The 14030-nt window shown below is 40.6% G+C and overlaps 1 protein-coding gene across 2 annotated transcripts in view; it reads left to right on the forward strand.

Annotated features, from left to right (window-relative positions):
* Nucleotides 1–14030, forward strand: part of gemin5 (gem (nuclear organelle) associated protein 5) — a 44616-nt gene that overhangs the window by 9306 nt on the left and 21280 nt on the right. For both annotated transcript variants that reach the window (XM_067423567.1, XM_067423568.1), the window contains exons 8-14: nt 5725–5937; nt 6021–6106; nt 6583–6665; nt 7010–7146; nt 9369–9442; nt 10134–10315; nt 11149–11288. In XM_067423567.1, coding sequence (XP_067279668.1) covers nt 5725–5937; nt 6021–6106; nt 6583–6665; nt 7010–7146; nt 9369–9442; nt 10134–10315; nt 11149–11288 — 915 coding nt within the window. The remainder of the gene's footprint in view (nt 1–5724; nt 5938–6020; nt 6107–6582; nt 6666–7009; nt 7147–9368; nt 9443–10133; nt 10316–11148; nt 11289–14030) is intronic.

Genomic DNA, 14030 nt, shown 5'->3' on the forward strand with positions numbered 1-14030 from the left:
AATATAAACTTGGAACAATGTACTTGAGTAGAAAGTAAAAATACTCCACTACTGTCTGCCTCTGGTTATTATTACCCATTTATTGTAATTAGTATAAGTAGTACATGGTCAACAGGACTGTAAAATAAAGTGCTACCTTTATGTGTCACTTTGTTAAAAAAAATTGCGTAAAGGTGGGGTAAGTGCTTTTTGGTAACCGTTGTTGTTCATTTAAATCACCAAAACAAACACGCCCCTACCCCCAAAAGGGTCTCGGCCCTATTTTGATAGCTCTGCCCCACACATACGTAACCCAGACAATGACTGGCAGAATCTGTGCGTTACTAATCCAGTTCGAATATTCAATGAAAAACTCACTCCTTCCATCACAAAAACACAAATCGTTCTCATGAACAACCCGATGGCACGAGCCGACAGTCCAACTATTGACTTTACAATTATGACCAGATTAGTTATAGCGATCATAAAAACGCAAACCGTTCTCATGAACAACTCGACACCAGTGCGACACCAGTACAACAGTGCGACAGTCCAGCTAACGACAAGTTAAAATTATGACCGAATAAGGGTTATATAGATTATGAAAAGAAACAAACATATATTAGAAGTATATTATCTTGCTTGTTGGACACATTTTGTTAACTGATGCTTAAAACAGACAGTATAGAGATTTAGATGCTCCATACGGTGTGGAAATGAACGGGTTCTTTATCATCGCTGAAGTGAGCCACAATACGATCGCAAATGAACAAACAAGCGAACAGGACACACAAGCATATAATAATAATAATAATAATAATAATAATAGATTTTTTTTCTATTCTAAGAATCTCAAAGTGTAACAAAGGGAACAAATAACAAAAAAAAGAATAACAAGTAAAAAATATAGAATGATACAAAACATCAACCAACACAGACAACTGAACAGAAACCAAGTTGATGGTGAACAAAAAACAGAGCTGATGGTGAACGGAAACAGAGCTGATGGTGAACAGGAAACAGAGCTGATGGTGAACAGAAACAGAGCTGATGGTGAACCGAAACAGAGCTGATGGTGAACAGAAACAGAGCTGATGGTGAACAGGAAACAGAGCTGATGGTGAACAGGAAACAGAGCTGATGGTGAACAGGAAACAGAGCTGATGGTGAACAGGAAACAGAGCTGATGGTGAACGGAAACAGAGCTGATGGTGAACGGAAACAGAGCTGATGGTGAACGGAAACAGAGCTGATGGTGAACGGAAACAAAGCTGATGGTGAACAGAAACAGAGCTGATGGTGAACAGAAACAGAGCTGATGGTGAACAGAAACAGAGCCGATGGTGAACGGAAACAGAGCCGATGGTGAACGGAAACAGAGCCGATGGTAAACGGAAACCGAGCCGATGGTGAACGGAAACCGAGCCGATGGTGAACGGAAACCGAGCCGATGGTGAACGAAAACAGAGCCGATGGTGAACAGAAAACAGAGCTGATGGTGAACAGAAAACAGAGCTGATGGTGAACAGAAAACAGAGCTGATGGTGAACAGAAAACAGAGCTGATGGTGAACAGAAAACAGAGCTGATGGTGAACAGAAAACAGAGCTGATGGTGAACAGAAAACAGAGCTGATGGTGAACAGAAAACAGAGCTGATGGTGAACAGAAAACAGAACTGATGGTGAACAGAAAAAGAGCTGATGGTGAACAGAAACAGCTGATGGTGAACAGAAACAGAGCTGATGGTGGAAGTCTCTGTAAGCTCCAGTACACTCTGGTCCACTCCATGTTTTACATTTCTCCCAGCGCTAGCAGCTCTATTGCTACATATTCTCAATTGGGCAGTGTCCTGATGACGTCGTTGAGGCATGAGAGCTGAAGACCAGATGATGGGTCTTCATGACGATTCAGACGATGGGGATCGCTGCAGCACCATGTAGGAGGCAAACAAAGTTTACCGGGCACTTCTGTGAACACAGGGTCTGCGCAGAAGTCCAAGCCATTCCATGGCCGCAATGCAGAACAGCGGTGCAGCCGAGACTCAGCAGTCGAGAAGCGGAACATCCCAACATCATGCCGGATGCTGATGACCCTAATCCGGTGCTAACTTCACACACCATGCAGCTCAAGCCCATATATATCATTATACAAGCAATGGAGTCCGTTAGCTCATTTGAATGACGAAGCACGCGATCGTGTCGTTTACTCACGCGACGAGCCAACAGCACAGACATTTGAAGCAGTTTTACTCACCGGCTGCTTCCAAAGCAGGACCGAACCTTTATCGCTGGGACCGCTCTGTCAAAAACACACTTCTTTGGTATGATTTGGTAAAGTCCTGACAGCAGTGAACGGTGGAGATCCACTTTTGCGACACGACTGAAGCGATGTTGTGAAGCTTCCCGTCATTTCTTCGTTCAAATCGGGTCAAATGCAGCGCTGCCTTCCCGGAATGCTGTGCTGAAGCGTTGAAGTCACCCATTGGAATAAAGTGGAGCACGGTGCCTGGATCGACTGGATGTGCACCTGAGAGAGTGTTTAAGGGGCGTGCATTTCCTCTCTCGCTCTAGTCACGTGCACGTGCACCCTACCGGGAGAAGAGCCCGTACGGCCCATACAAGGACCTTCCGATCTATTAACGTCAACCCGAGCCATACTCGAAAAAAACTCTCCGAAACTTGTGAGAAACCGGAAGGAGTTTTTTAACACAGAAATACTCCATCAAACGTCCAAAATTAGTTTTTGAAACTTTGTCTATGTTTAGGATGGGAATACAAGTCTTTAACAGTGTAAAAAGCTCAGTATGCATGAAACAGCATTTCACCCCCCCCTTTAAACATAAACATAAGAGAAGCGGTGGAAAACGGCGAACAACGTCCTCTTAGTAGCTTGCAGCAATCAGCAACAGTCTCAATTGTAGCTCTGACTGTTAGACTAGTCACAAACATAATAAAATAAAACCAAAATCTAACTGTACAGTTAACATGATTTGTGGGTCGAGAAGCGGCAAACAGACGACGCCAGCGTCCTCTCCCCCACGTTGCCTAGCAACCTGTCAAATCTATGCTCAAATATACAAGCAAAAGCAAGCATTAGTTCTCGGCTAATGTCTGTCGTGTGTGTCGTGTGTTTTGAATAATGCACTGAGCTCTCTCGTCACCATCATTATTAGACACGCCCTTACCTGCTGATTGGCTACAAGTTTATTATTGGACTCGGCCCGAGTCTGTTTTGTAAAACAGTTTTGAAATAACACTTACCCCAACTTTAATGCTAATGTGGAGTAAGTTGTGAGTAAATCACTTAGGATATTTTCACCCCAAATTCTGAAATAAATGCAAAATTACTAAATTAAATAAAAATATTAAATTATATTTTGCATGGAGAAAACACATTCATTGCAAAATTGAGATGCAATTAGCATAAAATAAAGTTTAAAAAAATTATATATATATATATATATATATATATATATATATATATACAGTGCCTTGCGAAAGTATCCGGCCCCCTTGAACTTTGCGACCTTTTGCCACTTTTCAGGCTTCAAACATAGATATAAAACTGTAATTTTTGTGAAGAATCAACAACAAGTGTGACAATCATGAAGTGGAATGACATTTATTGGAAATTTCAAACTTTTTTAACAAATCAAAAACTGAAAAATTGGGTGTGCAAAATTATTCAGCCCCTTTACTTTCAGTGCAGCAAACTCTCCAGAAGTTCAGTGAGGATCTCTGAATGATCCAGTGTTGACCTAAATGACTAATGATGATAAATAGAATCCACCTGTGTGTAATCAAGTCTCCATATAAATGCACCCGCACTGTGATAGTCTCAAAGGTCCATTTAAAGCGCAGAGAGCATCGTGAAGAACAAGGAACACACCAGGCAGGTCCGAGATACTGTTGTGGAGAAGTTTAAAGCCGGATTTGGATACAAAAAGATTTCCCAAGCTTTAAACATCCCAGGGAGCACTGTGCAAATATACCAAGAACTGGCCGTCCTCTAAACGTTCAGCTCATACAAGGAGAAGACTGATCAGAGATGCAGCCAAGAGGCCCATGATCACTCTAGATGAACTGCAGAGATCTACAGCTGAGGTGGGAAACTCTGTCCATAGGACAACAATCAGTCGTATACTGCACAAATCTGGCCTTTATGGAAGAGTGGCAAGAAGAAAGCCATTTCTTAAAAATATCCATAAAAATTATCGTTTAATGTTTGCCACAAGCCACCTGGGAGGCACACCAAACCAAGAAGGTGCTCTGGTCAGAAACCAGATCCAAACCAAAATTGAACTTTTTGGCAACAATGCAAAACGTTATGTTTGGTGTAAAAGCAACACAGCTCATCACCCTGAACGCACCATCCCCACTGTCAAACATGGTGGTGGCAGCATCATGGTTTGGGCCTGCTTTTCTTCAGCAGGGACAGGGAAGATGGTTAAAGGGATAGTTCTCTTTGAAAATAAATTTTTATATATTTTAGCTTACCTCATGGGCATCTGAGATGTAGGAGTATTTATTTCCCCAGTAGTTTCAATTTTGATAATTTTAGGTCAAACCGTTCTTGTCTGTGCCTCACATAATGCAGGTCTATGGTCACCACCTCAAAGAGCATACACAGAGAAGTTCAAATTAAACAATCCCCCATCGTAAGTACACATTGATGGACTAAGACACGTAATGAGCGGTTTGTTTTGAGAAAACGAACAGTATTTATATCGTTTTTACCTCTTGTACACCACTACGTCCGACTGATCCGAGGGCGCGCGTGCATGTTTCCTGTGGTCCCAAATCTAATCCGCCAAGACAAAGTCTATGTACATTCCATTCTTATCAATAATATGCTGTTAAATTATATTCCGAGATTTGTGCATACACTGCCCCTGCCCCTAAACCTACCCATTATAGTAAACATTCTACATTTTTACTTTCTAAAAAACCCTCATCCTGTATGATTTATAAGCATTTTGAAAAGTGGGGACATGGCCAATGATACAAAATACAATAATGCACTGTACGCAATACTATTACGAACTTCGCTTTCAAAGTGTTTGTTGGGAAGGGGGCAAGCAAAAAGTACACACGAGACAAAAAGGCAATTTAACTATTTATTGATGACACTGCACTCATGTCACCGTTTAGGCAAATGGTGAAAAGAATAAAAATCAGCTGGCACAAATACTCTTAAACAAACAAAAACATGGACCAACAGAACATCCAAAGAAACAGAAAAATCACCGCTTTTTAGCTAACATTACCAGCTTGCCATTAGGATCAATCATTCGAACGCAGCCCGTCATCCGCGGCGGCCATATACTGTAGCTCATTTCACACAGAACGCTCACAACCCGCAAAAAGTTCAAACGGCTTATGACATCAGCAGGGGGTTGCACACCGACACATCGCTGGGCCTCTGGGCCGTTCTATCACTACACATCAAAATTTGATTGGCTGATGACCCACGTCAGTCAAAGCTATGGTCCAATGAAAAATAGCAGCATCGGTGGAAGGCTAGCTATTCTAATAGTGCTGGTCCTCGGAGTTGAGATGCGTTTAGATGATGACATATGGAAAATACACCAAAAATAAATACATTCTTTCTGGAAATATAATCGTAACTATATATATATATATATATATATATAATATATATGATTTTGACAGGGCCAGCAGAGAAGGCCCTGATGGCCCTGACAACCCACCATTATTCCGTATGGTATGGATGTCTCATTTCAGATTAAGTGTTGGGACCTGGCGTCTCTGGAGTGCTGTTGGACTCTGCCCACTCTGGGTGGGTTTGTGTACTGTCTCAGCTTCTCTCCGGTGGGCACCGGCTGTCTGGCTCTAGGGGTCGGAGACAGCATGATCCGGGTTTGGAACACCATGTCTATTCAGAACCAATATGACATCAAGACATTCTGGCAAGGGATCAAATCTAAAGTCACAGCTGTGAGTCAGATGTGTTTAATTCACAGTTAAATTTCCTACATTGCCTTTCAGTTAGTTTAAAATCAAGCCCACTTGTCTTACAGTTGGCGTGGCATCCACTTAAAGAGGGCTCTCTTGCGTTTGGTACCGATGATGGTAAAGTGGGCATTTATGAAGTTTACTCCAACAAGTAAGAAAAACTGTCATGCTTTATCATTTTTTAACTGTATTTATGCGTATGAAATATGAATTCTGTCGATTCCATATATTCGTTTGGATGCAAGATTCAATACAAGACATCTGTCATAGAAAAAATATATAATAATTTCACCCCAGGTTTAACAGACAAGTTAAGCTAGTCCCAGAATAAAATGCATGTTTGAGTTGTTTTAACTGAAAACAACTTGCACTGTTATGGCATATGTTAGTGCCATTGTTTTGTCTCAAGATGCACACCAGTAATGTGTTTTTTTCTTCTTCTTCTAAGACACATTTATAAAAGTGTCTCCTAACTGAACTAAGGCCTAATCCTGGCTTAATCTAATCCCTGTCTGTAACCAGGGTTAGAGTTATGACAGAGGGCAGCATAATTAAATTAAAGTTTCAAATAAATTTAATAAAAGGGAAAATTACACATTTCACTTCATTATTTGTTTTCACATACAGACCTCCTCAAATATCAAGCACTTACCACCGCAGAACCATCTACTCCCTTTCATGGGGCCCTCCTGTGCCGCCCATGTCTTTCGGTAAGTCAGTTCATTAAACATGACCCAGTAAACATTCAACTTGGAGTTGTGCCAAAAACAATCCATCAGCAATAAGTGACGCCCGAGTCCTCTTTAACGCGCTCTGTAATTGAGCGAGTGTGAACAAAATGCTTACTTTCCCTCCGTAGAGTTTGTTGTGTAATCAAGTAATGAAAACTTAATTTCACCCCGCTGCTGACAAATGACAAGTTCATCAACGTATCCATCTCCGGGGCTCGAGGGGCTGGAGATAATTGCTTTTGTTTGTTTAGAGGGGTTTGTTGAAGTATGAGCAAAAGTAATAGTGATGTTCTCACTAATAATTGTGTATGTGTGTGGCTCAGGGGGATCTGGAGACAAGCCGTCCTACAGCTTATACAGCTGTGCCGGAGAGGGGGTCATCTTCCAGCACGACCCCTGGAAACTCTCAGGCGAGGCCAGTAACATTGATAAACTCATCCGAGACACCAACAGCATCAAAGTAAGAGGAGAAATTGCTTGTTCATATTTGTCTTTATTAAAGGGATCCTATTATGGTTTTCTCATTTTTCACCTTTAGTTAGTGTGCAATGTTGCTGTTTGAGCATAAAAAGATCTGCAAGGTTGCAAAGGTCAAAGTCACTCCAAAGGGGGATATTTTATTGAACAGAATCCACTTTCCGAGAACTACAATGAACGAATCGTTTGGACAACAATGCGTTTTTTCCAGATCTTGTGAAGTCACAATGTTCAATTAATTTAAATTATCTATGGCCATGGAATACACAAAAAAATGGTGGTGAGGCCTGGTTGAGCTGCTGCTATGTCAGAGTTTTCCAACATGTTTCCAAAACTTATTTGTTTGACCTTCCTATGGCTGATGAACTTAGGGATTTAAAGCAACACACCATTTTTTTTTTTTTTTTTTTTTTTGAAAATAGGCTAATTTAATTTGAAATAAGCTAACTCCCCTAGAGTTAAACATTTGAGTTTTACAGTTTTGTGAATCCATTCAGTCAATCTCTGTATCTGGCAGAGGAACTTTTAGCATAGCTTAGCATACATCATTGAATCTGATTAGACCGCTAGTATCTCGCTCAAAAATGACCAAAGAGTTTCGATATTTTTCCTATTTTAAAACTTAACTCCTCTTTTGTTACATCGTGTACTAAGACCGGAAAATGAAAAGTTGTGATTTTCTAGGCCAATATGGCTAGGACCTGTACTCTCATTCCTGCGTAATTTTCACGGAACTTTGCTGCCGTACCATAAGTGCAGCAGCACAATGATATGATGCAATGCCTGAAAATAGTCCCCTCTGTGTAAGCAGGTTGTCACGTTGGTTATGTTTACGGAGGTTAGCCTATTTTCAGGCGCTGTGTAATATCATTGCGCCGCTGCACCCATGTAATGGCACCAAAGTTCCTTGATTATTATTAGGGATGCACGATATTATCGGCACAACATCGGAATCGACCGATAAACGCTTAAAATATAAAAATCGGCATCGGCCGATATGAAAACATTATGCCGATATGCCTTGCCGATATGATAACGTGTTGATATGGGCCTGCAATAACTCACGTGTGCAAGGACTGCTACAGCGATAAGACCATGTCAGCACTGCGGTCATTCTTCAAGTGAAAACAAGAAAATACATTGCATGTACAGTGATTTATATTGACTGTTTTTAAATGCTGCCTTGAATTTCTGAATGCATGTACAGAAGGACGTGACCGTCAGCAGCAGATTTGCCACGTTTTCACAACAAAACGAACCCAAAACAAGCCCAATCGCGTCTCCCCACTCTCTAGCGCGTTCGGCAGCCTCCACAGCAGCAGAAGCTCCTCCAGGTCCTAGTGCCCTCCAGCTAGACCGCTATATATTTATACATGTAGTGGGGGCGCTGTTGTTACAGTAATACAATGAAAAGTAGAATACACAAATAAATTGAAGTTACTTCTTGTTCTAAATAAACAAATCAGTAATGATGTCATAAATCACAAGCATGACACTTTTAAATTAAATACTTTAATATACAGTGTATTAATCTGTAATAAAATTTTACGAAATGGATGATGAAAAATAATCCAAGGAGCTCTACAATAAATGTAGAATTAAAAGACAGCATCAATGGATGTCATGCCACCCCCACTTCATGTGCACAAACGTTAAATCCAAAAATACAATATTTAGGTTACAGCTGCATCTGGGGTGAAAAATTACTGACTTTTTTATTGTTATTTTCAGAGCTTTTAATATACTCTTATCATAAAAAGAACTTTATTAACATTTATTTATCTTCAACAAGAATCCTTTTAGTAAGGATACCTCAGAAATCTGAAACCAGAATGAAAAAAAATAGTTTTTAGCTCAAAATGGTGTTGTTTCCAAACAAAGGGAAAAAATAAACATATATCGGCATCGGTATCGGCATCGGCATCGGCCAAAATGAGCTGAAAAATATCGGCATATCGGATATCGGCAAAAATCCAATATCGTGCATCCCTTATTATTATGCAAGAATGAGAGATGCTTCTGGTCTAATCAGATTCAATTATCTATGCTAAGCTATGCTAAAAGTGTGTAATACCATCTACAATCAAGTTTGAAAACATATTCAAATACACCTAAAAACAAAATCAAGACCCCGTAAAAGGGCATAATGGGACCCCTTTACATTTGTTCATACTGATCTAAATATAAAGTTATTCTGTTCTTCAGCACAAGAGTCCCCCTCACACAGACCTCTGCTGGAAACCGGATGGCAGTGTTTTGGCCATTGGAAATGAAGATGGGTAATAATAGTCATCAAAACTATTTCCTCTTTAATGTTAACTTACTTGGTAACCCTTTACTTTACTATCGATTAATAATTTAATAATCTAATGTTCATTTATTAACTTACTTTTTTAGGTTTTTTTTCATAATATAACCGAATGTTAATTTATAAAACAGAAAATCTATCATTCAAAAATATGGCGTGTGTGTGTGTATATATATATATACACCCCATATTTTTGAATGGTAGAAAGTATTGTTCATTTTTAGTTCATGATACCTTGCGCTTTAACAAATGTTAACAAATTGAACCTTATTATAAATTGCTGTTTTGGTTCATTTTCGATTAAGGAGACAGTAAAAATGTAATATTCAGTTAATAAAATATAGGACGGGGCTTGAGTGTATCCATCTGCATTTAATTGGGTTGAGGCTGAGATATTACTTGTTAAGATAATTTTTCTCAGCCCACATGGATTTAGTTACAACATCAGAAAAGTTTAGAGGTGGAGAAATGTAATAAGAAATGAGAAATCTTATTAAAAGTAAGATTAAGAATACAAACACATGAATTGTGCACAATAAGACCAGACTCTATTTTGACTTCATGTTGTCTTTAAATATGAAATATCATATTTTATGCATAAAATAAAGCTCATTATCAGAGGTTATATTAAGTGTCTCACTCCATGCGTGTTTTTGCTGTAGGTCCATAGAGGTGTTGAAGGCTCCCATGCTGAAGCTCTTGTGCACAGTGCAGCAGCATCATAAGATCATAAATTCACTGCGCTGGCACCATGAACACTCGTCTCAGAATGAGCTGCAGTATCTGCTGGCGTCTGGCTCCAGTAATGCCACAGTCTACGTCCATGACCTCAGGAGCGCCATAGGTGAGAATCGACACTGTTAAAAGTGATCGTTTAGATGAGTATGTACGTGCTGCCCACTTTCCTCTCAATAACAAAATAAACACAACAAAAATAAAAGCTTGAGAAATCCACAGTTAAGAAAGCATCTTATCATGGTAAGATGGATATGCTTGCACAAGTGCTGCAATTCAGCACTCCAGTCATGTTCATTAATATACCATTATATACAGTATATTGAAAATAACATTAGTAACCAAGTTTTCATCCATTTTTTTTAGCTGTTTGTTATTTACACAGTTAATATGCATAATGTTTATATATATACGAATATATATGAAATTAGCTGTTGCCAGCCTGTTTCCATCTAATTGGCCTTTTGGTGTGCGTAATGAAGTCATCCCTTAAAAAACAATGTTTTTTACATCACATAATATCACATAATTTGGCCTATTCGGCCTATTCTAAATTTCATACACTAAAAAAATATTGTTGATAAATGGCATTACTATCAGCTGTATAAAGCATTAAAAAGCAAAAAATATAAATCCTTGGATGAAAACCTAGTGTTGCTTTCAATTGGAATTTACATTTTTTTTCTACTTAGTAGCTCTCTAATGTTAAGTCTGATGTGTAATGTAATGTAGCTCTCTAATGTTAAGTCTGATGTGTAATGTAATGTAGCTCTCTAATGTTTTGACTACAATGGACTTTTGATAACTCAAAAAAAAAAAAAAAATTATTTAGGCCTGATATTGTTTAAAATGACATCACATTAGTTTGTTCATTGATTTAGCTTGAAGTATATCAGGGCTTTGAATGTGCTTGTTTTTCTTATTAAGGTGTGTCTGTTACAGAAACCCCATCAGAGAGTCCAGTAATGGTGACTGAACCTTTCAGAACTCTCTCTGGTCACACTAACAAAATCACCGGCCTAGCCTGGAGTCCCCATCATGATGGGCGTCTGGTGACAGCGTGTTATGATGGAACCGCTCAGGCAAGTTACACTTTTATTAAATGTTTTTCTTTGATTTATTTAGTTTTTTCAACAAAAAATGGTGTTAAAACCATGGAATTCAGGGTTATGTTATCAGGAAACTTGTCAATAAACAGCCTCTGTTATGATTGGTTAACATCATTACATAGGAAACAGTATCCGAGTACCGTATTTTCCGGACTATAAGTCGCACTTTTTTTCATGGTTTGGCTGGTCCTGCGACTTATAGTCAGGTGCGACTTATATATCAAATTTAATTCATACTGACTGGCAAGAATAAACTTATAGCCATGAGAATGCGCTCTATGCTGCTCCTGTAGCCTAATATTAACTTAAAGACAACAACTTAGAAAGACTGAACACAAACAAAATGCCCCCATAAAGAAAATCTTATTCTGCAAAATACGAGGAGATGATGGAGAGAACATCATGATGGCGCCGCGGATGGCCGCCTCGGTGTGGAGCTCCTCTGTTATTGTGTTGTTTTTCTTTGTTTGTTCTGCGCTTAGTCATTCTTTTCCGATCCGTTTTACCAAAGACGAACTATTGGACATTAGGACACACACACCAGACAACATATCTACATTTTTTGAATATTCTGACGTTTTGCGGGACATTCTCGTTGGAGGGGCAGCTGTGTTTTTAAAACGCGCGGCCGGACGCAAACGAGGGAAGCGAGCCGGCGCGCTGGTTAAACTCCGCTCGCGCGGCCTCTGCACTGCACTCCCCAGTATTCATCTTGCGAATCTCCGATCCCTTCCTAACAAAACGGACATACTTCTTCTCCTCTCCCGCATTAACAGGGACTTTAATAACTCTGCTGCACTGTGCTTCACTGAAACCTGGCTGAGTGAAACCATTCCGGACAACGGACTACATCTGCCGGGCTTCCAGCTGTTCAGAGCGGATCGCATCACGGAACTTACAGGGAAAACGAGAGGTGGTGGATTGTGTTTCTACATTAACGAAAGTTGGTGTTCAGATGTAACAACGCTGAAGAAGATGTGCTCTCCTAACTTAGAGGCGCTTTTCATAAACTTCAAACCTTTTTACTCGCCACGAGAGTTTTCCTCGTTCGTTCTCGTGAATGTTTACATTCCTCCAGACGCGTGTGTGAACGCGGCACTGCAGCAGCTGGCTGAACAAATCGCTGAAACAGAACAAAGCTACCCAGACTCTCTTTTAATCATTCTTGGAGATTTTAACAAAGCAAATATCTCCCGTGAACTGCCAACACTGCCAACAACTGCCAACTACAGACAGCACGTTACATGTCCCACCAGAGACAGTAATATACTGGACCACTGTTATACAACAATAAAAGATGCATATCACTCCGTCCAACGGGCAGCTTTGGGGTTGTCTGATCACTGTGTGGTTCATCTTATACCGACCTACAGGCAGAAACTGAAATCAGCTAAACCTGTAATAAGGACTGTAAAAAGATGGACTAATGAAGCAGAGCAGGACTTACAAGCCTGCTTCGATTGCACTAATTGGACTGTTTTTGAAGCTGCTACCACCGATCTGGATGAGCTCACAGACACTGTAACATCATACATCAGTTTCTGTGAGGATACATGCATTCCTACCCAGTCATTCTTATCATTCACAAATGATAAACCATGGTTTACTGGGAAATTCAAACAGCTTCGTCATGCCAAAGAGGATGCTTACAGAAGTGGGGATAAGATCTTGTATAACCAAGCCAGGAACAGACTGACAAAGGAGATCAGAGTTGCTAAAACAAGCTACTCTGAAAAGCTGAAAAACCAGTTTTCAGCCAACGACCCTGCATCAGTCTGGAAAGGCCTGAGGAACATCACCAACTACAAGTCACCATCCCCCCGAGCTGTCGAGAATCCACAACTGGCTGACGATCTGAATGCATTCTACTGCAGGTTTGAAAAGCCCAGTCTCACACCTCACACCCACCCTGATCTGCACTTCACACCCTCACCATCACCTCCTGCACCCCCTCTCCTCCCCCCTCCTGCCATCCAACCTGAGCTTAAGGTCTGTGTGGAGGACGTGAGCCGAGTCTTCAAAAAACAGAAGACCAAGAAAGCTTCAGGCCCAGACGGCATCTCATCTGCTTGTTTGAAAGCCTGGGCTGACCAACTGGCCCCAGTCTTCACGCAGATCTTCAACAGATCATTGGAGCAGTGTGAAGTTCCCAGCTGCTTCAAACGCTCCACTATCATTCCCGTCCCCAAAAAAACCAAAATCACTGGACTAAATGACTACAGACCTGTTGCTCTCACGTCTGTTGTCATGAAGTCATTTGAAAGACTGGTATTGGCCCACCTAAAGGACATCACTGGACCCTTGCTGGATCCTCTTCAATTTGCCTACAGAGCAAACAGGTCTGTGGATGATGCAGTCAACATTGGACTGCATTATATCCTGCAACATCTCGACAGACCTGGGACCTATGCAAGGATCCTATTTGTGGACTTCAGTTCGGCCTTTAATACCATCATGCCTGATCTCCTCACAGCCAAACTGACCCAGCTCTCCATACCATCCTCAATCTGTCAATGGATCTCTAGCTTCCTGACAGACCGGCAGCAGCGAGTGAGACTGGGTAAACTCAGGGGTGCGTTCTCTCCCCACTGCTCTTCTCCCTGTACACCAATGACTGCACTTCTAAAGACTCCTCTGTCAAGCTTCTGAAATTTGCAGATGACACCACTGTCATCGGCCTTATCCAGAACGGTGACGAGTCTGCTTACAGACTGG

The sequence above is a fragment of the Pseudorasbora parva genome, chromosome 18 (assembly GCF_024679245.1).
Source record: "Pseudorasbora parva isolate DD20220531a chromosome 18, ASM2467924v1, whole genome shotgun sequence".
Taxonomy (NCBI): Eukaryota; Metazoa; Chordata; class Actinopteri; order Cypriniformes; family Gobionidae; genus Pseudorasbora; species Pseudorasbora parva.